At 53.8% G+C, this 25,368-nt stretch overlaps 1 protein-coding gene across 3 annotated transcripts; it reads left to right on the top strand.

Annotated features, from left to right (window-relative positions):
• Nucleotides 1-12,050: 12,050 nt before the first annotated feature.
• On the top strand, nt 12,051-20,439 carry Skor1 (SKI family transcriptional corepressor 1). Of its 3 annotated transcripts, none has more exons than XM_021172092.2 (9): nt 12,051-12,073; nt 12,388-14,584; nt 15,570-15,666; nt 16,612-16,722; nt 17,180-17,251; nt 18,478-18,552; nt 18,781-18,855; nt 19,355-19,420; nt 19,935-20,439. In XM_021172092.2, the coding sequence occupies exons 1-9, from the start codon at nt 12,051-12,053 to the stop codon at nt 20,024-20,026; spliced, it is 2,808 nt and encodes a 935-aa protein (XP_021027751.1). In that variant the 3' UTR covers nt 20,027-20,439. The 3 variants fall into 3 exon arrangements, with proteins under 3 accessions (XP_021027751.1, XP_021027750.1, XP_021027749.1); XM_021172091.2 differs by having other exon boundaries at nt 19,932-20,439; XM_021172090.3 differs by having other exon boundaries at nt 12,051-12,157; nt 19,932-20,439.
• Nucleotides 20,440-25,368: the final 4,929 nt, after the last annotated feature.

Below are 25,368 nucleotides of genomic sequence, written 5' to 3'. Positions count from 1 at the left end.
ATTAACTTTCAGGGGATAAAAACTCTCTCCTGCCTGCAGACTTAGTTAAAGGCAGCCAGCCTCCCCGTGCTGCTGGGCTCTCCTAGGAATTCATTCTTTCAGTCTTTTCCCCGACTTTGGGGAACCCAGGGGACAAGGAAAGCAATGGCCCACACATGGAAAAGAGAGGCGGGTGGCTGGTGAAGACATCCTGAGAAAGAGGGGCTGGGGAGATGCTCAAAGCAGGGGAGCATTCACTGGAGCTCGAGGACCAGAACTAGCATCCCAGCAACCACACAAAAGCCAAGTGTGGCTGTCACCCTGCACCACGGACATGTGAAGCAGACACACGATCCTTACAGCTTGCTGGTTAGCAAATGTGGCTGGCTAGAAAATGGCAAATCCTAGGTTCAGTGAGAAATCTACCTCCAGGGAATAAGGACATCCAATGTCCTCTGGTCTCTACATACACGTAGAGGAACATGTCACCTCTGTGGACACATGCACACACAAGCATCACCAACACGTACGCTATACACACAAAGAAAAGCTCTGAGAAAGGACAGATTCCATCGGTCTTGCAGTGTGGGAGAGCAGGGCAAACACCCTTCACCCTGGTCTGATTTGGTCCTCTGGTACCTCTGAAAGGGCCTGGGACAGGACACCCCACCTCCATGCTTCTACCACAAGGCTAATGCTATGCTCCCTACTGTGCCAAGCCTTTTTTGCCTTGAGCTCCCTCAGCTTGCCACAACTTCCCTGCCTTCCTCCTCCTATCCCCACTGTGGTGTAGTTCCTCTGGAGAGACCTTAGCCATTGGCCTGGCTGATCCCATCTACAAGTAGAAGAACCCTGCCCGCTGTTCCCCGCATGTTTTGTGCTTAGCACAACTGAGAAGAGTCACACACTGGAGAAACTGAGATTAGATGTGGATGGATAGATGCTACAGCCGGGGACGCAGACCACTCCTGCCCCTCTCCTGCAGCCTCCCTGAAGGCACTGTGGTGCGGAGCACTGGTGTGGCAGGGCTGTGGCTGCTCTTCTCCCTGGCTACTAGTCTGCAGTTCTCAAAGGTAAAAGGCTGAACAGGTAGCATTCTATAATAAAATTATTTGTTTTTTTAAAACAAAAAAATAGTTTGAGGTAGAGTCCTATGTAGGCCGGGTGGCTCCAAGCTTACATGGTACTGGGCAGGGAACCCAGGTTTTCAGTCCCACTAGGTAAGCATTCTACCAACTGAGCTGTGTGCCACCCCTTTACGGTGTTTGTGGGCAGAGGACAGTCAGGTTCGAGTTTTCCGATAGCCATATGAAATCCCCCTCCTCTGCCTCAAGGCCTCCTTGTTGGGAGTGATGGAACTGAGCTCTGAAGGGAATGGACTTGAAGCCCTACAGCCTTGGTTCCAGTCTTGCTTTTCCACTGACTCCCTGTGTGATCCTAGGCAGAATGCCTACCCTCTCTGGACCTCAGTTTCCCTGTTGGTAACATAAAGCCATGTGGAAGTTGGTGATGTTGTCAAAGCATTCCTGTCACACATTATGACAAGCATAAACAGACTTCTAGAGAGCCAGTTTCCACACCTTCCTCCTGCCAGGTGACCTTAAGCACACACACAGACCCACACAACCCATCCATATGACAGCTCCCCGTATTTTTCTTCTTCCCTGGGAGAGGGGAGGCTGCCCCAGATCAGGCCTGCTCCCCCAGCAGATGCTTAGGAGCTGAGGTTATCTTAGCTTCTCCTTACTCTTCCCCTCCCACCAAGAACCCACTCTCCTTCCCCTGTGCTGTGCTGTCTGTCTGTCTGCAGCATGGGTCTCTGTTGTCATCCTATGTTAGTGTGACTGAGGAGGACACAAAGGCCTGAGGAGAGGGGACACTGTAAGATGTGGCTACACTACTGATGGCTTTCATTCTAGTCAAGGGGACTGGGCACCTCAGTCACCTCCTATCTGAAGCCCATGCCCTGCTAGAGTTGCTCAGCTGCTCACCAGAAATCCCAGCAAGGCTGGTCTGTCTCTCTTGGGAAGAGAAAGTGTAGTCCTTTATGCAGGCCAGAAAAGCCATCAGGATGCCATGACAAACGAGAGAATCATCTATCCACATGCAGAAAGATAAATCTGGACCCCTACCTCCCATCACACACAAAAGCTAACTCAAGAGGAGTGGAAGATAGACCTAGACAAGGGAGCTGAGACTGGAAACCTTTTATTAGAAAGTAGGAGATGGCCGGGCAGGGTGGCTCACTCCCTTTAATCCCAGCACTTGGGAGGCAGAGGCAGAGGCAGGCGGGTTTCTGAGTTCGAGGCCAGCCTGGTCTACAGAGTGAGTTCCAGGACAGCCAGGGCTATACAGAGAAACCCTGTCTCAAAAAAACCAAAAAGAAAAAAAAAAGAAGAAGAAGAAGATAGATGGCTGGTTGTGGTGACACACACCTGTGATCCTGCACTAAGAGGCTGAAGCAGGGGGAATCTCTAGTTCCCACACAGTCAGGGTCATGTAGAGAGACTCTGGCAGAGAGAGAGAGAGAGAGAGGGAGGGAGGGAGGGAGAGGGAGGGAGAGAGAGGGAGAGAAAGAGAGAGAGAGAGAGAGAGAGAGAGAGAGAGAGAGAGAGAGAGGTAAATCTTGTAGCAAAGTCTTAAGATTTATTTTATTTTCAGGTGTGTGTGTGTGTGTGTGTGTGTGTGTGTGTGTGTGTGTGTGTGTGTGATATACCATTGAGTGCAGGTGCCCTCAAAGGCCAGAACAAGTTTTGGATCCCCAGTGAGCTGGAGTTACAAATGGTTGTGAGCCTCCATATAAATGCTGGGATCTGAACTCAGATCCTCTGTGAGCACCATGAGATCTCTTTGCCGCTGAGCCATCTCTCCAGCCCATAAAGCCACCTTATATATGATGTCAAAGTAAAAATAAAAATAATGAATTAAATATCAACAAAGTGTAAAATGCTCATATTTCAAGGGATGTCATTTAAAAAAAAGCCTGGTCTCTGGTACCAAAAGGGGAAAGTCAGAAAAGAAACAGACTGTGTGGGAAACCCAACTTATAATGAGAAGTGACTGCCACAGCTGACAAAGGACCTGTGCTTATTACACCTAAACAGCCAGGGAAGGTGGCAGAACTCAGCAGGTAACAGTGCCTGCTGCCTTACCTGACAGCTCAAGTTCAATCCACCAGAACCCAGAACCCAGAACCCAGAAGGTGAAGAGAGACGCAACGCCAAGAAGTTGTCCTTTAACCACTATAGTACACACACACACCTCACACACACACAGACACACAAACACAGACACAAGCATACATATACATACAGACAGACACACAAACACACACACACACCTCACACACACACACACAGACACACACACACAGACACAAGCATACATATACAGACAAACAGACACACAAACACAGACACATGCACACACACACACACCTCTAAATAAATAGATGTAAAAGGGCCTGCAATGTCGCCAAGAAGGCAGAAGTGCCCCCATGGAGAGCTCGCTCTGCTCTGCCTAGGAATGCCTCAGTCAGCGACACTCACGTGATGGTTTCAGCAGACCTCCCCAGGTCCTTTCTGCAGGACGTTGAAGTGCCTAGTTGGATGCTGCTTTGCTATGCATGGGCGATTTACTGTTTGTTCTTTTGCTTGCTGCAGACTTAGTAAGCTCACTCATTCAAAACCAAAAGTATGGCTGTCATAGGTCATTCTTCTGGTTGAACAGACCCTGTCTAAAAACATGGAGAACTTTTTAAAGTTTCTTAAAAGACAAACCATAGAGTTACAAGATCCAGCAATCCCACACCTGGATATATGCTCGAGAGAAATAAAACATGAGCTACACACAGACTTGCACACTAGCGTCCATAGAAAGCCCTCAAATAAAAACAATCCCAATAACCGCCAAAGTAAACAAAATGGGGCATCCATACAGTGGACTATTGCTTGGTAGTAGAGAGAGATGGAGAGCCAATGAGTTATCTCAATGAGCAAGCCTGCTTGCCAGCAGATCTCATGGTCTGAGTTCAGTCCTGACTCTCGTAATAGAAGGAGAAAACTATCTCACAAGTTGTCCTCAGGCTTCCATATGTGAACCATGGTGGACACAGATGCATATACACTAGATAAGGAGAAAGAGAGACAGAGACAGAGACAGACAGAGAGAGACAGAGAGAATAAAAAGATATAAAGGAATAGAATTCTGAGATATACTATAATGAAGATAAACTTGAAACCACCATGTTAAGCAAAAGAAGCCAGTCATGGAAGGGCCCCACACTGTCTGATTCATTGAAATGCCCACCTTAAACACATCTACAGAGACAGGAAGAAGACTGGAGATTGTCCGGGACTGAAGAGTGACAGCCAAAGCCATGAGACTTCTCGTTGGGGTGATGGAAATATCCTAACATGAATGGTGGTGACAGTCACACAGCTCTGTGAATATGTGGGACCCTGGAGAACTGTCAGCATTCAATCACATATGGATGGGAATATTGACTTTGCTTCCCCGAGGTCAGTGAGCCCATGCCGAGCTGATGGCCAGACCTTCCTCCAACACAAGTAGCATCTGGTGATCTGCCCAGCATCCCAAAACCTGGGCATACAGACCCTTGATGTGTTCCAGACAGGCAGACTGGACTCCAGTATCCAGGCAGCCCTTCCAAAGTGAGCCTCAAGGAAGGGAGGGCTCAAATGTGCCAGCAAACCACTTTTAAGATATGCTTATATGGGGTAGGGACTAGGAAAGGACACTAAAATGGAGGTACTTCCTAAATTTTACATTCTAGGCACCTCCCTGAAGGCCTCATGTCTGGCTATCTGTCACACACCCAGTTCTTTTTTTTTTTTTTTCCTGAGACAGGGTTTCTCTGTATAGCCCAGGCTGTCGTGGAACTCACTTTGTAGACCAGGCTGTCCTCGAACTCAGAAATCCACCTGCCTCTGCCTCTGCCTCTGCCTCCCGAGTGCTGGGATTAAAGGAGATTTACTTAGTTCTTAGGACACCCCTGCAAGGCTCCATATCAGTACTCTACAGATTCAGAGTGGAACAGTGCCTCACACCGTGGCCAAGGCAGCTTGTGAAAGAAAGCATGAATTGGGGGCTTGCTTACAGTCTCAGAGGGCGGTCCCATGACCATCATGAAAGCTTACATCTGAACCACAAGCAGGAGACAAAAAGAGAGGGAGGCTGGCCTGGCATGGACTTTTTGGAACCTGAAACCCCACCCCCAGTGACACACCTCCTCCAAGTCCCCGCCTCCTAACCCTTCCCAAACGGGTCCACCAACTGGGAATCAAACATTCAAGTAAGAGCCTATGGGGACCATTCTCACTCACACCACCAGACAGTAATAGACCAGATTTCTTTTGGCTTTGAGGGGATGGCCTAGAATTTACTATGTAGTCCAGACTGCCCTCTTGCCTCAGCCTCCCAGGTGCTGGGATTGTAGGTATCAGCTACCACTCCCAGCGCAGAGTAGGCCTAGCTGGCTCCAAAGTCTGTGCTTCCAGCAGCTTCGTCAGGAGAATAAATGGAGCTGCCCTGGGAAGTATGTCCTCTGCAGCCACTGGGAGCTCTGCAAGCCGCACTCCAGAGGCCTTGTCTTGTCCATGTGGAAGATGGGAGTCCCAAGATTCCTAAACAGCACCTGGGAGGACAGAACTGCAGTGTCACATTGGCCATTACACCTAAGCCCTCACCATCAAATACATTCATTCATTCATTCATTCATTCAACAAACATGTTGAGTACCTACTATGCTCTGGGCCCTGTTCCATAAGACCTGGTTACAAAGGGAATGATGCACTCCCCATGTGAGGAACAGAAAACACAGACAAGTGACCAAAAGCATTAGCCCACTTGTGGACTGCAGATGAAAATAGAACAGCTAGCAGCAGCAGTCAGGTTTGGGGGAGCCCCTGCCAGTGGGAAGCATGCTGAAAGACAGCTACAGGGATGAAGTTAAAGTGGCCTGCTTTCTGGGCCTGAACTAACTTTTCCTGGTGTGTTTCCGTACGTTGGAGTGAACTTCTAAGTTAAGTACAAAGAACATAGTCTCCCAGCTCAGTCTGTCAGAGGAGAACTGGAGGAAACTGGCGCAGCCCGAATGGGAACTCTCCCAGGGCAGCAGCTGGACTACGGGCTGGAACCCAACCCAGAGTCCTGGGAAAGGGGAGAGCCCCTTGGGGGAAAGCTCAGGCCGGCAGGCTGCTCCCCAACTCCTGCCCTAACACCCAGCCTCACAGCTTGCTGTCTGCTGGGTCAAAGGAGGCTCCAGCGGTCCCTCCTTTGTCCCCCTAGTGTAAGTTGCATCTCTAAGTGCCAAGGGAACCTCAGGGCCCCAAACCCCCAGACCGTTTCCCATTTCCCGGGCCTCCTGGCTCTGCTCCTCCCTCCCCGAGCTTAAGCACATTACCGCTTGTGAGCAGATCGCCTTCCCCCACCCCCAGCTCAGAGCTTGACAAGAAAGCTGCTCACAGAGGGTTGTCTGGAGGAGGAGGAGAACCTGGAGCCTGAGATGAGATGGGAGCTGTCCTGTGCTCTCAATGGCACCAAGAATGAGGTGGACCACTGACCATCTCTATGACTTCCTCCAATGCTCAGATTCTTCTCTCTGGTAGGGGCCCAGCAGGCCCCGCCCAGCTGCCTTCCCTCTGGGGGCCAAGACTGCCAAAGCTAGGCGAGGCTCTATCTGGCCATTGGACTAATATCCATATATTAAGTAAACAATAAATTAGCAAAACTACAAGAAAATTCTACAGCCCTTTGCATTTGGCAATCATTGAGTGTTAATTAGAAATTCATTACAATTAAAACCCTGCCTAAACAGGGCCTGCGCGCCTTAATTACATCTGATTTTTAATTCAGAATACGTGTTTACACAGAAAGCGCTACGTACCCCATGATTATCCCCAATCCTCTTTATACTGTACTAATTATGTAAATTAAACCTAATTAACTGACGAAAACTGCCGTTAATTCAACTGGTAAAAGATATGTGCTTGAGAAGGAGGCACGTCAGCCCAGCCCGGCCCAAGCCAGAATCCGAATGGGCGCTAGAGGCCGGGCCCGTGTGGACCCGACGCTGGGAAACAGGGGCAGCACAGGACTGATGAGGGGCTACAGAGAGAACAACCAGGAGTGGATTAAAAAGTCAAAAACCCTAATACTAAGGACTGGAGAGAGAGAGAGAGAGGCCAAGGGCACCAGCTTCCACCCCTACTCCCTGGGCAGGGCAGCAGGACCCAGAGCCACCACTGAGAAAAAAGGGGCGTCATATACCACATCTGAACCTGGGTTCCAGTCCCAGCTCTGCCCAGCCATCCATTTCCTGAACTTGAGGTGACGACCTGGTCTCATTAGGCAACTTTCCTCCACACTCAGGTTGAAGCTGCACCTTCCTTCCAGTCCCCTCCCCCAGCCAGACCCCCTTTGCAGAGCGTCAGACAGGGTCTATCTAGCTCTGCCTTGCGAGTCTTACTGACTGAGAATCCTGGATCTGTGAGCTTTCAGTGCCTGACTCTTTCCTTCCTGGAAAATGGGAATACGTGCTCGAATAGCGGCTGCTGTAAGAACAGGCTGGCAGATCCTAAAAAGTGGCTGGATGTAGTGTTCCTGTGGAACTCAGCCCGAGCTCGGAGACCCAGACAAGTGCCCCCAGAAACCAGCCCCCAGCAGCGGAGATCCCCTAGCCTCTCCAAGGGCCTTCCATTGAGTTTAGCTGGAACTGCCAGGCTGAAGACTGGGGCCGGGCTAGGAGCTGTCCCTAGCTTGGTGCTGAACAGGGAGCAGAGGCGACATCGGCTGTCCGCTGGTGCAGTAGCCCTGGGTAGGACCTTTTGTATGAGAGGTCCCCAGGGACTCTGCCTCCAGGCTGCAGGACTGACTAGAGGACAGTCCCGGAGGCGTTATTAGCCCTGGAAGTACAATAGAGGCAAAACAGAGAGGTCCCTTCCGGGAGGGGGGACTCGTCCTCCTCTCCCGACTCCCACCCTGGGGGCGCAGGGCTACTCCTGTCACCACCATACCGAATTCTGAGGTTGCTTTTAAAAAAATCATTAGGATTCTAGGAATAATTACCGAGTGGGATTGTAATTATGGGGTGGGGGAGCCTGGGCCGAGGGAGGGGAGATAGGGGGTGTGGCGTGCTGGGAAGGAAAACGGGCTGTTTTCCTCAAAAAGAAGGCGAGAGGATGAGCGCACAGAGTTGGAGTGGGGCAGGGGTAGCACCTAGGAGAGATGCCAGGAAAGAGGGCCTGAGGATGAAGAGAGTAAGAGGCGAGGTGGGAGAGAGCAAGAGACAGAGACAGAGAGAGAGACAGAAGGGGACGGCAAGACACCCCCATCTAGAAGAAATGGAGCCTTCAAACTTGCTTAGGAGAGGTTTCCAGGGCTTCGGGGAACAGGTTGGGAACCTGCCCTAGGCCTGGCACCTCCTTTCTCCGAGGGATAGGCCCAAGCCACCTAACTGTACTCCAGGGTCCTTCCATGAGGTCTCCTCGAGCCAGAGAGAAAAGAACAGGAAAGGAGCGCGAGAGAAGCGGAGGAGAAGAGGAAGTTAACCCACGGGAGCTGAAACCCAGGAGGGAAGAGGGCCCAGAGCCCGGAGCCCGAAGGAAAACAGGAGGGCGGGGGCGGGGGCGACCCCGAGCCGCTACCCGCGGAAGATTTATGGAACCACTCAGGTTCCAAGGGCAGGCTGCACTCGCCTCTGCTGCTGTCGCCAGTAGCCGCTGTGGCCGCTGCGCCCCCTGCCCGGGCGGCCCACCGCGCCCCGGGCCATCCCTGCCATTATTAACTTCTGTTTGATTAGGGTAATTGCTCAAACTTGGGTTGGACAGTATGATTAATTACAGTTTAATTAACGTGTCCATTAAGGACACTTAATGCCACGGGGGCAGGAAGAGGAGGTGGAAATGGCCAAGGGGGCGCCCAAAAACAGGAGAGGGGTTTGCTACTAGTAACTCATGGATTAAGACGAAAAGAGACCTGACAGAAGGATGAGAGAGAGAGAAAGAGATGCTTTCGAGTATTTAGAGTATAAAGAAAGTACCAAGGGGTGGTGACGTCCAAAACATCTGGACCCCTCACCACTAGAGAACGTTTCGACCAAGTAGTTGACCCCCACGCACTCTCTAATTATGACTTGGCGTTTGCCTTAAACCTGTTAGAGATAAGAGAAACTGGGATTGGGGCACAAACCCAGATCCCCAGCCATCCCTTGCCCAGTGAAGAAAGCAGGAGGGTGACTTTCACAATAATGCATTCCAGCCTGCTCCCAGAGTCAGGAGCCTTGGGGCGCTGCGCCTGCCACTTCCCGGTTGCGCTCCCCAGCGCTCAGTACTCCATCCCAGTTTGGACAGCCCGTCTGGGTCTCCAGGGCAAACTCTTAGTTCCACTGTCCTTGCAGCGGGAGCGCGATGTGACCCTCCCTACTCCCCTTTCTTTTGAGAAACCCTCAACTCCACCACCCAGCCCGGCTTCGGGCCCTGGGTGGCAATGGCTAGCTTTGGACCCTAGCGCTTGGTTATGGGGGGGAGGACTTTCTGTTCCACCTCCCCCCCATCCCTTCCGCCCACTCGGCCTCCCTGGCTCGCGCGGGGCCGCAGGTGCGAGCTGCGGGCCGCAGGTGGGCGGCCGCTTACCTGGGGCGCACAGGCCCTGGGGCTGCGGAGAGGCGGCGGGCGCGGCGCGTGGCCCGCGGGCGGGCGCACCCAGGGAGGGCGCGAGGGACAGCGAGGGGTGGTGGGTGTGGCGCCCCGGCTCGCAGCTGTCAGGCGCTCCCGCCCAGCGCCGGCCTCGCCACTCCCGCCTGTGACCGCGGCCGTGCCCGCCGCTGCGCCATGAGCTCTAGGCTTCGGCTTCTTCTTCGGGCCAGTCCCCGGCCTCGCGGGCAGCGGTTCCGGGCACCTGGCTCCGTTCCGGGGACCCTGGCGCCCCGCGCCTGTTGAGAGCGGGAGGGGCCGCGGGTGGCAGCGCGGGGAGCGGGGTTGCGCGGCTGTGCGCGCGCGCGGGGAGGGGCCGCGCCGTCACCCGGAGAGCCCGGCGGATCCCCGACTCCCGCCTGCCGCTCCGCCCGCCGCGCACCTCCGCTCGCCGCTTGCCCGGCTCCAGCCGCCCGCACGGTGAGTACCTGCGATCGCGAGCCCGCAGCCCCCGCGCCGGCCGCCGCAGCGCTTCTTTCGTTGACTTCTCCTTTAGACTCTGTGGCGGTTGTTTTCTATCCTAACAAACGACTCCACAGCCTCGCTGCCACCTCTGCCCACCTCCCGCCTGCTTAACCTTGCTAGGCTCGCCCCTCGAGCCACAGGAGCCGGCCAGGGGGTCCCCATGCCGCTCTGAGCACTGCTCCTTGTCCCTGAGTGCGGCCCTTCGTTGGTGCTTTCTTCTTTGGCCCTCGAAATGCTGTTTCCTTCCTAGGGTCCCTCACTTCTCCGGGCTCCAAGGCCAGAAGCCCTTTGGGAAAACCCCTTGGGGACTCAGGAACCCCAGCTTCAGGTGGACGCTCCAGGCTTAGGGTGTCCTCTTCACTCTATGCGGGCCCGGTACATTTGCCCAGAAATCCCAGAAGCCATCGTCATTTCCCACAGCTGCGGTCCCCCTTAGCCACCTCCGCAGCCTGAGAGCCTTCCCTGGGACACCTAGCTCCCCTTGGTGACCCCTCAGCCAGGGAGTTAGAATAGTGGTTTGCTTGCCTCCTAAAATGTTACTGGGGACTTCAGTGACAAGGGAGGATCAACTTGCCTCAGTTTGACTGGAAGAGATGAAACAGATAATAAATAGGTTGATACTTGAACAAGATACAAGATAGATGGGAGAAAGAGCTGTGAGCTGGCAGCGACAGACAGCTCAGGGACAGATAAGATCGACAAATAAGCATCTAAGCAAACAGAGGGAGGGAAAGATACCTGCAGACCAAAGATGTCAGGTTCTTAGCTTTGGAATTCGAATCCCTCTTAGATTGAAGCTACCCCTCTGAAATGGATTTGCTTTTCCAGCCAAGTTCGGAGGAGGGAGTCCTAGGGACTGGATTGGCGGCAAGAGCGCCTGCCGCCCTGCATTGGGTCCATGGACCCCTGAGTGTCTGAAGACACGAGGGGTGACTGGGCGACCTAGAAGGCCCTAAACATCAATTCCTGGGTCCTCCACCAGGCTAGACTGTGGATACAGCTTCCTCTCTGCCTTCTCCAGAGATCAAAGCGAGGGACCAGCAGCAACTTTTTAATGCCTGGAGTTTTACAGTGGCTTCCAAGAGTGGCCAAGATTCCTTCTAGCCCATCTGAGCTGATACGGGGCATGAAGGATAATCAAAGAGGAGTCACCCCTACAAAAGGAGCAGCCCAGAGCCTGGGGAGCCTGTGTTGGGGCTGAGTAAGAAAAGCTGTGTGGAAGAGGACAGAAAGCTCAGGGGCATCTTTCCAAAGCTAAAAAGTGATTCCAGAGAAACGACTGTGAGAACCTCTCTGTCCCAAGCGCTGACAAGAGGGGAGCCAGCTTTAGTCTGGAATGCAGCTAAAAAATGCAGAAAATGTGGTTAGAAACTGCGTGATCCCGGCCTAACTGATGGCTGGCAAGAAAGCGTTTTGTAAACCCAGCTGGACTCTTTCTGCTCAAGGAACACGGGGCTCAAGGCATCAGAAGAGAAGTACAGGTTTGTGCAAACCAGTACTGTTGTCCCTGGAAGCCGGTCACTACGAAGATAGGTGCAGTGGGGGCCACCCGAGGTCGTGGTGCACGCGACAAGCTTTAGAAAGGGTAGGGTTCAGCACCGCGAACAGCGGTGGCCTCCTCCTCCTCCTCTCCTCCTCCTTCAACCTCCATCCCTCCCCCTTCTCCCTGCCCCCACCCCTACATCCTGCAGTTTGTGATGGGCAGTGAGTGCCCCTCCTTCGCCTCCCCACCTCTCCCTTCACTGCCCCCGCCCGCACGCGTGCACGCGCGACTGAGCAGAGGGGCCGCTGGTCCCTGAAGTCCGGGCTTCAGGACCCTGGCGGGCTGGGCGAGCTGTGAGGTAGCTGAAGGCACGCAAACCTGAGTGCCGGCTGGAAAGCCTGGATTTGGCTATGGCATTGCTGTGTGGCCTTGGGCAAGTCACTCTCCGTCTCTGGGTCCCACTTCCTTTCCAATCTGAAAACAGGATTGGCTTCCTGGCAGCTGGGGCTTTCCTGAGGTTTCGATTTTCCCTTTTCCTCCCTTAGCCCCCCGGGTGCTTTTGTTTCAGCTCAGAAGCCGGTCTGAATAACAAAAGGGGCCAGTCCGTGGGACGAATGAGCTTGAGCTCCCCACTGCCAAGTAACCCCCTCGCACCCCACACGTTGCGCCCCGCTGGACGGGCCTGAACCTAGGTAGCGGCGCTAAAAAAAAATGGCTCATCTGCTCTCTGCTCTCTCTGTTTCGCAGGAGCGGCGGCATGGAGGCTCTCACCACTCAGCTGGGGCCGGGACGCGAGGGCAGCTCCTCTCCCAACTCCAAGCAAGAGCTGCAGCCCTACTCGGGATCCAGCGCCCTTAAACCCAACCAGGTGGGCGAGACGTCGCTGTACGGGGTACCCATCGTGTCGCTGGTCATTGATGGGCAGGAGCGCCTGTGCCTAGCCCAGATCTCCAACACCCTGCTCAAAAACTACAGCTACAATGAGATCCACAACCGCCGCGTGGCCCTGGGCATCACATGCGTGCAGTGCACGCCGGTGCAGCTGGAGATACTGCGTCGGGCCGGGGCCATGCCCATCTCCTCTCGCCGCTGCGGTATGATCACAAAACGAGAGGCCGAACGCCTGTGCAAGTCGTTCCTGGGCGAGCACAAGCCCCCCAAACTGCCCGAGAACTTCGCCTTTGACGTGGTGCACGAGTGCGCGTGGGGCTCTCGGGGCAGCTTCATTCCTGCCCGTTACAACAGCTCTCGTGCTAAGTGCATCAAGTGCGGCTACTGCAGCATGTATTTCTCCCCCAACAAGTTCATCTTCCATTCGCACCGCACACCCGACGCCAAGTACACTCAGCCCGACGCCGCCAACTTTAACTCGTGGCGTCGGCACCTCAAACTCAGTGACAAGTCGGCCACCGACGAACTGAGCCACGCTTGGGAGGACGTCAAGGCTATGTTTAATGGCGGTACGCGCAAGCGGACCTTCTCCCTGCAAGGGGGCGGCGGAGGCGGCGCTAATAGCGGGTCTGGTGGTGCAGGGAAGGGCGGCGCTGGTGGCAGTGGCGGTCCAGGGTGCGGCTCAGAGATGGCCCCAGGCCCACCGCCCCACAAAAGTCTGCGCTGCGGTGAAGACGAGGCGGCTGGGCCTCCCGGGCCACCTCCACCGCATCCGCAGCGCGCACTTGGCCTGGCGGCGGCAGCTAGTGGCCCTGCAGGACCTGGAGGACCTGGGGGCAGCGCAGGGGTTCGCAGCTACCCGGTGATTCCAGTGCCCAGCAAAGGTTTTGGCCTCTTGCAAAAGCTGCCCCCGCCTCTTTTCCCGCATCCTTACGGTTTCCCCACAGCATTCGGCCTATGTCCCAAAAAGGACGACCCAGTGTTGGTCGCCGGAGAACCCAAGGGAGGCCCTGGCACCGGGAGCAGTGGGGGCGCTGGAACCGCCGCGGGTGCCGGTGGCCCGGGAGCTGGCCACTTGCCTCCAGGAGCAGGGCCCGGCCCTGGTGGCGGCACAATGTTCTGGGGACATCAACCTTCCGGCGCAGCCAAGGACGCAGCGGCGGTAGCTGCGGCAGCTGCCGCCGCCACTGTATACCCGACGTTTCCCATGTTCTGGCCAGCAGCCGGGAGCCTCCCGGTGCCTCCTTACCCGGCCGCTCAGAGCCAAGCTAAGGCCGTAGCGGCCGCGGTGGCTGCGGCTGCTGCTGCAGCGGCGGCGGCGGCTGGCGGGGGCGGTCCTGAGTCTTTGGACGGTGCCGAGCCAGCTAAAGAGGGCAGCCTCGGTACGGAGGAGCGCTGCCCGAGCGCTCTATCCCGCGGGCCCCTGGATGAGGACGGTGCGGACGAGGCGCTGCCACCGTCTCTGGGTCCCCTGCCCCCTCCGCCACCGCCACCTGCTCGCAAAAGCTCCTACGTGTCAGCCTTCCGACCCGTAGTCAAGGACGCAGAGAGCATCGCTAAGCTCTATGGCAGCGCGCGCGAGGCCTATGGCTCCGGACCTGCTCGCGGGCCAGTGCCCGGCACGGGGACCGGAGGGGGCTACGTGAGCCCGGACTTTCTGAGCGAGGGCAGCTCCAGCTATCATTCTGCCTCGCCCGACGTGGACACCGCGGACGAGCCGGAGGTGGACGTAGAGTCCAACCGCTTCCCCGACGAGGAGGGAGCCCAGGACGACACCGAGCCCAGCGCACCCAGCACGGGAGGTGGCCCAGACGGCGACCAGCCTGCTGGGCCCCCATCTGTCACATCCTCAGGTGCAGACGGCCCCACAGACTCTGCGGATGGCGATAGTCCTCGCCCTCGCCGTCGCCTTGGGCCACCGCCCGCTATCAGATCCGCATTCGGGGACCTGGTGGCCGATGATGTGGTGCGGAGAACTGAGCGGAGCCCACCAAGCGGTGGCTATGAGCTGCGAGAGCCTTGCGGGCCCCTAGGAGGCCCCGGGGCGGCCAAGGTGAGCCCGGTGCACCTCTCCGGTGGCGCCTCCTCCCTTAGGCCATTCTGCCCTCGTACACAGCCGCTGCGGGCCAGGTGCGGGAACTGGGGTTCTGTTCTGTTGTGGCGGACGAGCAGCAGGTCCCAGCTGCTCTTCGCAGCCCCAGTCCGGGGCGCGCTGTGGCTCTGGGCTCGCTGGGAGGGACCCAGGGCTGAGGGATTCGGAAAATACGGGGGACTGGTCTGAGAAACAGCGAGTGCGATTTTGGATTTGTTGATGCGGAAGGTGAGGAGAGTTGCAGAGACAGTTAGGCACCCAGAAAGAGAGACAAAGGGTCTGGAGGAAGAAAGAGGTAGAAAGAAAGGGCCTCAGGACCAGAGAAAGAAGCCCTGGAGGCCAGGCCCAAAGTGTGTGCCTGCACGCGTAAGGATGACACCGGAGGACCACCACAGTAGCGAGAGAAGAGGGCAGCCTCTGGCCAAGAAGAATCTCTAGACATACTAACTAGCAGTTTTCTGAGTCTTTTCCAACTCTGGCCTAAGGAACTGCACAGCTCTGGGCTGGAAAACCTAAGCTTGCGGGCTCTCTGGTTGTCAGGGACGTGGCAGGAGGGCAAGTCGTGTGTGGCCAGACCGAAGGGGTGGCTGTTTTGAAAGTAGATGCGCATACTTGTCCATTTACGCTGGGTTTATTAAAGCAGAAATCATTGCCCGTGCGAGAAAGCCATCCTTTATGCTGGCAACGACACAGAGAGGGAAGGTAGCTCACAGGAAGCGAGCACAGAAAGTGGGGGTGGCTTTGGACAGCCGCTGGCTTGAGAGAGGCTTTGTGTTTTAAGTAATTTGTTCCGGAGTACCAAAGATTATCCCAAATCCACTATGGTACGTCATCACTGCGTTCAGGTCTCCAGGGCCCACCAACCTCTGCCACACTCTCGGCCTTCCTGTTGGCCCGCTGGGCAAGGGTGTCCCGTCTAATCGCCTGTCATTTTCGGCCGTCGCAGGTGTATGCGCCTGAAAGGGACGAACACGTGAAGAGTACGGCGGCGGCGGCGGCGCTGGGGCCCGCGGCCTCTTACCTCTGCACCCCAGAGACCCACGGTAATGCCTCCTGAGGCCTCTGGCCCTTTTAATGCAGGAAGCATAGAGAGAACCCAGAGCCAAGGCAGGCCTTTCAAGGAAGGGAGGGGCGGAGAGAGACAGAGAGAAAAGGAGTGATAGAGAAGGGGGGGAAAAAACAATAGAAGAAAAAGGAAACTAAGTGTAAACTCCCAAATCTCAGGGTTTGGCTATTTAAAAATAATCCCAGCCCATCCCCTTCACTCCCGTACGCACAATCTCCAGTACACCTCATCGGAGATTTAAACCTTTCCAAAAACCTACGCCTGCCTGACATCTCTTTCACACCATTTCATTTATCCAGAAACGTGCTTAGCCTTAGGCTGGTGGCCTTAAGGGGGTGGCCGGGCCTGATCCGGGTACAGGGTGAGGGCTAGTGGCTGCGCGCTAGGGTATCCCAGAAGGCTGCGGGCCCAATCAAGAATCAGCCCTGCATTTGCATTTGGGATCCTGTTGTTACCTGGAAAAGAGCAGAGTTGAGGGGTGGGCAACAGAAATCTAAGTCGGCCTGTGCAGCCGGGTGCGGGACAGTGTCCTACAACACCAAAGCCCGGAAGGTTGTCACTTGGGTTATGATCTCCGCTGGAGTGGCGCGGACAAACCCGGCGGCCACGCGCTCTCCCGGTGCCCCAGTATCTGCGCACGCAATGTAGGTCGCTTGTCCCTGGTGGGCTCAGCTGCTTGTCTTGATCTTTTCCTGGGGGCCAGGGGCTGGGGCGGGGGCGTGTAGCCCGGAACGGAGCAGACCTTGTGCAGGGGAGGGGGTACCGAGCCCAAAGCCTCAGGGCGCGCGCCTGGGCGCACAGCCGGGAACCAGAGGCGGCCACGACGTTTTTAATTAGGGCTTGGGCGCCCCAACCGAGGCCGCTCTGCAGTATCCGGGTCACAGTTTCTTTGCCTCTCCTTGAAACTCGGTTTGCCTTTTAGAGCCAGATAAGGAAGACAATCACTCGACGACAGCCGACGACTTGGAAACCAGAAAATCCTTTTCAGACCAAAGGAGTGTCTCCCAGCCAAGCCCTGCAAATACAGATCGAGGTGAGCCCCGGCAGTCCTGGCTCTCACTGGTAGCCTTGAGCTGAGGATCCAGCGCATCCGGGTCACCACAGGCTTGGAGGAAGGTTTTTTTTCACGAACAAATGATGCCATTGAGCAGATAGTTAACGTTGTGGGGGAGGGGCAGGCCGGGTTTCCGGACTTGTTTCCTCTCTGTTGGCATTGAGGGTCTTCTGAGTACGGGAGGTGGGTACTAAAAGAAGAGGGGGAACCACCTCATTCACCTAGAATAGACGAAGGGCGCCTCCTGCCAGGGTTCAGCCTCCTGAACTCACTTGCCTTCTCCCAAAATTACTGTCTTGGAAGGTGGGGAGGTGGGAAAGCCACGCGTCTGGCGCAAGTCCTTCCTTTGGCGGAATTCCCAGGAGCTCCCCTCCCCCTCCCCTCTGAAGGCTCTCCCGAGGACAGAATCCCCCTCTTACCTGCCCTTGTGTCGTAGGTGAGGATGGGCTCACTTTGGATGTCACAGGAACTCAACTGGTGGAGAAAGATATCGAGAACCTGGCCAGAGGTGAGGTTAAATGCTAGAAATGGAGCCATGAGGTGCTTGAGATAGAGGAAACTCTTAAGAGGAGAGGGGCTGTAGTCTCTAGTGGCTCACTTCACCCAGTGGGGGTAAAAATCACCCTTTGGACACCTGGCACAGGGGTGCAGGTGAGAGCACCCAGTAAGTTTATTGGAAGTTTGGGTTCCCAAGATCTGAGTCTGTCTTGAAGGACCCGGTGAGAAAGAATTGGTCTTAATTCTCAGCCTTGTAACCAGTGGACGATGCGGGTCTCTCAAAACCCAGGGAAAATGGAGCTTTTCCTGAAGAACAAGATGGCAGACAGGCACTTATTGCAGGATGCATCAAAGGCTACCTTTCTCTCTGGGACTGAACTGTTCACATAATAATGTAGTAATGTTGGAGCTCACTTGCAGACTAGGACACCCTCTCCTGTTGCTGCTCAGTCTTTGGGAGATGGGGGGGGGGATAGCTTAAGGGGACAGGGGTTTTGAACCCCTCTCTGGCTCAGCATCTTACATTCCTGTGTTGCCAAGGAGCCTTTTCATGGAAGGACCTATATACTACTGAGCTCCTGCTGGGGCAGCTTGTCCTTCCACTTCCCCCAGAACAGGTTTCTGGCGGTATTGAACTGAGCCCTCCCTGCACCAGGGTGGCCGCGGGGGTAGGAGCAGTGATCTTCCACTCTTCCTAGCCTCAGGTTGATGTCACAACTTCAAGACCATTGTGCTTCAGAGCTTCAGTACTTCTTGAAATTGGAGACAAACTTTCTCTGTGTGTCTTTTTTCTTCCTTCCTTCCTTTCTTTTTTTTTTTTTTTTTTTTTTTTTCTGGAAAGGCTGTTCATGGTTTTATCAGATTCTCTCTGAATTGCCTTTAGAGTAGAGATTAGAAGTCTCCCTTGAAATAGGGAATGGTGGTTGTGGGGCCATCCTCTAAGGTTGAGTAGTTACTAGAAACTTAAAAACAAATGTTGGGGCCCCAGTTATTCCTGGGAGCCAGGGGTCCAGACATGTAAAATAGTTTGCACCTTCTTGAATGTGAAAACCCTGGCACCTCTCCCAAGCCCCCATCGTCCATCCAAAGCTTGGAGCTCAAATGAGAAAGAAAAGCCAGAGCTTGGGAGGCCTCGACTCAGGTGTCAGGACTGTTGGCCAGGACAGACCCTTGGCCCCAGTGGGTACCCTGGATTGCATCAGTCTCACCCTTTACCTCTCTCCCAACCCTTCACAGAAGAATTGCAGAAATTGCTTCTGGAGCAAATGGAGCTTCGGAAGAAGCTGGAGCGGGAATTCCAGAGTCTCAAAGGTACTTCCTTCCCCGCCCCTCAACAGCTTCCCAAACCTGCCCCAGGAACTGGGTGCGGGCAGCAGCCACCGCTTGCCCCAGGGGAGAGAAGAACTCCAGGGCCCAGCGTTTCCAGCTAGGTGAAGGACTGGATGGGGGTGGGAGCAGGGGTGAGGATGGGAGGGAGCGGGAAGTGGAGCCCGGAGAGGAGGCTGTGCTTAACAGCTCTCACTTAATCAATTTGCACAGATAATTTTCAGGATCAAATGAAGAGGGAATTGGCTTATCGGGAAGAAATGGTGCAACAGCTGCAAATTGTCAGAGGTAAGACGCGAGTCAGGTGAGCGCGCGCACGGCCGTAACTGCCTCTGTCTGGCAGGAGCCGCAATGTTGGCTCAGTCATTTGGATTTAAATTGAAGGTAATTTAACAATTATTTTTTTTATTTAATATCCTTTGTATAGTCTGATTAGCCTCAGAATGGCAAGCGAGCCCAGCAAACGGCTTGCAGGCATCATTACGTGGAGTGATTGAACTTCTTAGCGCTGCAATTTCCACGGTTTCTAAATTAAAAATCGAGGCGTAAAATTACCTGGGAAGTAATGCCTAAGTTTGCTTTAATTTTGGTTAGATCCGTCTGCCTTTAAGCGCCATCCCAGGCCATTTCCTCCCCCAGCCTCCCAGCCTGCAGTTTGAAGTGTAGGTGTCCCCTCCTCAGTTTCTGGGGTGGTTTGTGTAGGGGAGAGGTTGTGCCCAGGCTGTGACCTCAGCCATCTGGCTAGAGGGTGGTCTGCGTTTCCTCACAGAACTTCCATGTCTTTCAGATACCTTGTGTAACGAACTGGACCAGGAGAGGAAGGCCCGCTATGCCATCCAGCAGAAATTAAAAGGTGTGAACCCAGAAACAAAGATGAGGGAGAGAGGGAGAGAGAGACTGAGAGAGAGTCAAGGCTGGTTGTACTATTGGGTGGGTGGGTGAATGGATGGTGAATGGTGGGTGGGTGTGTAGGTGGGTGTAGGTATGGAGATGTTTGGAAGAAAGGCGGCCTGGGCCCACGTGGATCAGAAGGGAACTGGGGTGAAATTTTATAACTGTGATGTAGGATGGGAAAAGCCCATTGAGCTCTGAGTATCCGATAATTTGCTTCCTGGCCCAACCCTAGCCTGGGACAATTAGACCTCTTTGTGCCTCGGTTTCTCCGTCTGTAAAATGGGGCTAATAGACCTAAGAAATAGTTCTGACTGGCCAGAGCCTCAGTCTTGCCCCCCTACCTCCCTTCTGCTCCATTGAGAATTCCTGTGCCCAAGGGCTGAATGGGTCCAGCGAGGGGGAGGGGAGACGGGTGGGGGGCAGGGAGGCAGGCGAGGCGGCCAACGAAGTTGGTGTGACTCTCTCTCCAGAAGCTCACGACGCCCTGCACCACTTCTCCTGCAAGATGCTGACACCCCGGCACTGCACCGGCAACTGCTCCTTCAAGCCTCCGCTGCTGCCCTAGCGCCGGCTTGGCCGCGCCCACGCGCCCTCAAGCCATGCTGCTCCTTTCTGTAAATACCCGCTGCAGTGGCGGCCCAGAGCGAGGAACAAGCCATTAGGACCTGACCGTTGTAAATACAGCCGCCCGCCCGCCAGTGCCCAGCCGGGCTCCACTGGGTTTCCCACTGTAAATACTGCCTCGCCCCTCCTTTGAACTCCAGGGCATCAGACCTCAAGGGGTAAACTGGACCCACCGGGGAAAGAAAGGGAAGAGGGGAGACCTCTTCTACGACCCCTCCCACTCGGGCCCGAGTAGGGCCTGGGACCCCGAATGTGAATATAGTGTAGCATCTTTGCTGGCTATGGCCGTGCACTCCCCGTCCTGTCCACTTCTGAAACTCTTGTTCCTAACGACAACGTGGCTATGTGCAATGGAGACAAACTGGACTGTGAGTCTCTTGGTTCAGTATTAGGTTCACTTTATTTATACTGTAAGTTATTTTACTTCCCCTGGGCCCCTTTCCAGTCCTCGTTTTACATTCATTCCTCTTTGGATTTGCTTTGTGATTTTGTTGTTGTTGATGTTGTTGTTGTTGTGTAATGTAACAGCACTTTAAAAGGGCGACAACTGACTCACGAGATGGCGACCATCTTGAGCCTATTTGGGGAGACCTGTATCCGTGACTTTGTTTTTAATAAAAAGAAAAAAAAATCTGTTACTCCTTGGGGCTGCGGAGTTGAGAGTGCATTCAGTAGATGGAGGAGGAAGAGGGTGGGAGGGTGGAAGATGCTGCCACTCAAAGATGGGGCTTCCGGATGCAAGTGAGGACCAGTGGTCAAGGTTAGAGCAGTGGTGCTCTCTCAGGAGACCTCATAGCGATCCAGGACCGCTCTACAGATCCACCTAAAACACACTCAATCTCCTCCACTGCATCAGGGCCGCACCTTCCCCCCCCCCCGTTTAAATGGGGAGGGGGATTACTGCCTTGTCCCCTGGACAGTGGTCCCTTCCTTCCCACAATTCGCTTGTACAGCTGGAAAGTTAATTTTTACCCCTTACATTTCCTATGTGTGAAGTCACCTTCAGGGATTTGGGGTACACTGAGCAAGAGAAGCCTCTCCAAGCTGTTAGGAATCCAGAATTCGATCATAATTGTTCTGCTTGCTGGAGCGGGCATCATAGACCAGGAATACTGGCCAGGTAGAAGTGAGGAGTGAAGGGCTAGAAAGGAGAATGGCGAGACTGATCTAGAAAAGATGCTGAAAGTTTGTGGTCCCGCCCAGACAGATGCCCTGTGGTGCATCCTCAAGGAGCCTGTCTCTACCCCGAAGGAGGAAGCTCTGTCCTCATTATAATAATCTCCCCATCCTAGTCCCAGGTCATTTTTGGAGCTGGAGAAACCAAAGAGGAATGTGAGGTCTGCTGGCTGCAGATGCAAGGGCCAGGACACTCCTCGGGCTGTGGCCCGGAAATGCGAATCCTCACCTAGCGGCCACCAGCCTCAGTTTCTGCAAGGCTCCTGCTGGTTGCGTCGCAGACAACCAACAGAAACTGCAGGAAACCCATTTTTTCCTGAGTTGTGTGGAGGACAGAACTGAAAAAGCTCTTTCTCTTAGGAATTTTTCAGCCCAGACTGGCTTTCATGCCCTCCTCTGGCTAGCTAAGGTCCTGCGATGTGCCCTTTATTTTTTCCAGGGCCTCACTTCCCAATCTCCATTAAATGTCGTTCGACTGTCTCTGCCCCGAGGCTTAGGGAAACACTCCAAGAAGAAAGCCCATCTGCAGGCCGCTGCCTGGACCATCGCCTCCAAGAACCGGCTCTCAGCCTAGCACTGCAGGCTCTCTCCAAGCACTCTCTAGAGGACCTTGGAAGCGAAGTCGAAGTCGGGTCCCGCAGTTCTCTGGAGTTTCAGGCGGGGAGTTTCACTGGAGGCCTTTTGTGATGCAGGCAAGCTGGGACACAGTCTGGGTGATGGCGAAGAGAAGCAGATGCTGAGCCCCTTGCACGGGTGAGACCCAAGACTAGTCCCTAGGCTGTGGCTCGGATACTGAGAGAACAAGATTGGTGTGGAAGTAAGGGTGGTGGGGTCAACCAGGCAAACTGTAGGGCTCCCTCTTGCTATTCTCTTTCTGGGATCCCCAGGACCTTGGAATCATTTATGTAGGGGTGAGGTAAAAAGGGCATGGCTACCCTGCTCACTTCTAGGCTGCACCCACCGCGTGAGACCTACTTAGGAAGTGACTTATGTTCCCAGGGCACCCCTGCAGGACAGGACGCTTGCAGATTGCATTCGAGTCTTCTGCGGTCTCAATGCATCTAAATGCACAATCCTTTTCTGTAAGATGGGCAGGACAGTTGCCACCTAAGCCGGAAGATCCGTGGCTACACATCAACTAAGGAGTCTGGAGAACATTGAATTCTTGCGTTTTCTCTCCAAACTCCCCCAAAGTGGAAAAAAGTATACAGGGATCTGGGGCTGGCCAGAAGGAGAGCCTCAGATGGTAGGGAGCCTCTGAGAGTTGGAGGTGTTGGTGGATTCGACCTAGAAAGTTCCATCGCGCAAAAAATGAAACAAACTACAAAACACAGAAACCCTCCTGGGCTCTGCATCACTTAGAAATGGCTTGTTCCCCCCCAAAATGTTAATAACCAAACGATTGGTATGGATGTAATTATCAATAATTATACGAATTATTGCTGATTGCGGGGCTCGTAGCTACTTTAATTAGCTTACCAGATTCTAATTAAGTTAAATGAAACATTAATAGAGAAAATATGCTTTAAAAAACACCCAGGATTTTTAATGTCTATTTCTCGCCACAATGTTGCCACCTTGTGACGAACTTTAGGCATTACAGCCAGCGCAAGCGGCTCAGACACCTTCGCTCTAGCAGAGAAAGTGTGTTTGCGGGGATTAAGGGGAATTGCGGACACAGGATTTCTCCGGGTGTTTGCTTTGGTAACCCTGTTTCCCTGCGTTCCCTACAAGACTCTGGCTCTGGAATACAGGTCTGCAGCTGGGGAGCTATGTAAGCATGCCCGTCCATGTCCTTTCTCCAGAGGAACTCCACCCCTTTTGGGAGCTGCGTGGGACAGATTGCCGCTCTCCACCACTGCGACAAGCCTTTCGTAAGAGACTAAGTAGAGAGATGTTTTATGCCCTTGAGACACCAGTAAATTACTTCTCACCTCTGTCTCCTCTGCCAGTGGGTTCCTCACGTCCCTGGCACAGCTAACTTCTGAGTTCTACAGGGCTTCAGGTTCCTGAGCCAAGGAGGGCACTTACTTTCTTGTTATCTTTGGCTGTATGAGTCGACCTCCCAGGGGACCACAAGTACCTCCACAATTAAGGTCGAATCTTATTTTTCCTCCAACGGTACACGGTGCCCACGTGGAATGTCCACGTGAAAGGATAGTTCATCTAGGTGCTGGAAACGTCTGAGGGAAGGAATCCCCAGGTGCTTCCGGACAACAGCCACTGAGATGCAATTATGCTCATTTACATAAGGTTAATTAAGCTCGAGAGCTCGCTGCTCTCAAAGAAGATCCTTCATCAATAGAATTAGTGTTGGGGCAGGGTGTCGAGTAATTTATCATCAACTTAGGAAAGAAAACCCTTCCTCTTGTCACAACTGTGTCTCAAAAACACTACCTCCATATTTTGCAAGCCCATGGTCCACACATTCCCAGCTACCCTGCCATACCGTACAACCGTAAGCCTTTGCAGATATGCAACTCTCACCTAGAATCCAGATCGCCAGTAGAAGCAAAACTGCTCTTCACGACCCCTCCAGGCTTCCCGTCATTCTAAACAGCCTCACCTGCTCCTCCCCATCCAGAGGCCCAGTCGGTGGTGTGCTAAGAGTATAAACTCTGTAACCAAGTTCTCTGCCTCTCCTTGTGTGGTAGGGAACCCATCGTTGGAACTCTGTTTCTGCTTAAAACATGACTTCATGCAGGGATAAGCTAATGCTGGAAAACCCTGGGAGACAGTCTGGGTGAAGAAGAGCTAGCACATCTGTGTATGATAGGAAAGGACACACCCTCGCAGGGCATTATCCAGTCTGTAGACCTCCGCTCCTCTAGCGCCCATGAAAGGGGACAGAGCAGTGCTCTCTCCAGCCTGGCCTTCTGAGCTTTCTGAAGACACTTGAAAGCAGCCATAAAAACCCAGGTTGGAAAGACATCATAAGGTGCCAGCGTTGGATGGCTACAGGTGGCCAAAGGGGCAAGAGATTGGCCCAAGTTTTTTGAGCAAGTTAGAGTAGAGCCAGAAAAGACAGCCAGGGCTTTAGATTTTTATTTTTATTTTATTTTCCTAGCCCTAAGGATTGCATACCCCAACATAATGCCAGGTCATGTCCTTAAGACTGAGGGGATTTCTATTGAGTTCCTATACCACTCCATTCCAACATAAGTGATCCTGCCAGTCCTTACTGTCCGAGGATGAAGCACCACACTACATCGTAGTGACTTTGATTGACAGCACTCTGGGAGATAATTTAAAACTGTTTATCCAAATGGGACATCTAATTTAAACAGAACTGTTGATACGATTCTATGCCAGTCTATGCTTTAAAGGAAGGCCAAAAGCCGAGGCGCAAGGAGTCCCACAGATCTTGACTCAGCCACTGTAATCAGGAAGGGGTCATGTCACCTCCACAGACTAAAACAGAAATATATACAGAGTGGTACATGCTCTATAGCCAGCGGCAGCATGTGGGGTTCACCCAGTCTACCCTGGTCTTCAGGGCTGATCACAGGTGTCGCTGGGGCGAGCCCAGGAACCGCAGACGTCCCAGGGGCTGCAGAGCCCACGCGCGGGCTCAGGAACCAGGGAAGCACATGCCCCATTTTTCTTTGAGGAAGACATTGGTATGTCAGAAAGCACTGAGTAAATCAGCACAGGAAATTTGAACTTGTGGAGGGCGATCGTTTCTTCTTCATCTTGAGGGTTAACACTTACGCATTATTTATGCACTAGTTATTTGGCAATAACTAGTAAATATTGTGCAACCAGGAAATTCTGCTTCCACAGCCAGTGTCTCTTCAAAGGTATCAGACCGAGTTTTAAAGGCTTGCTAGTCTCGCCCAGGTGACTCTACGGCTTTAGCAAAAACCTTTCCTGAGGGCTAAGGTGAAGAAATCGGTTATTGAGGAGGGGAGAGAAAAGCTGGACCCAGGTGTGGTAGTGCACGCCTGTAATCCCAGCAATGGGGACGTGGAGGCAGGAAGATCTTAAGTTTGAGGTTATCCTAGACTGCATAGCAAACTCGAGGTCATGGTGGAACCTGTGAGACCTATCTCAAAAATTAAAATAAGTCACAAACTGCAACTGAAGCCCATGGATAAGGCACATTGC

Source organism: Mus caroli, unplaced genomic scaffold (genome assembly GCF_978045245.1).
Source record: "Mus caroli unplaced genomic scaffold, Mus_caroli_1 scaffold_11, whole genome shotgun sequence".
NCBI classification, from domain to species: Eukaryota; Metazoa; Chordata; class Mammalia; order Rodentia; family Muridae; genus Mus; species Mus caroli.
The sequence above is the reverse complement of the archived record's forward strand: the minus strand, read 5'-3'. Positions and strand labels throughout refer to the sequence as shown.

Coding starts and splice junctions, on each gene's coding strand:
- Skor1 (XM_021172090.3), top strand. CDS start 12,051: ATGGCATTGCTGTGTGGCCTTGGGCAAGTCACTCTCCGTCTCTGGGTC. Junction 14,585..15,569: donor GAGGCCCCGGGGCGGCCAAG/GTGAGCCCGGTG, acceptor CGGCCGTCGCAG/GTGTATGCGCCTGAAAGGGA. Junction 15,667..16,611: donor CTGCACCCCAGAGACCCACG/GTAATGCCTCCT, acceptor TTTGCCTTTTAG/AGCCAGATAAGGAAGACAAT.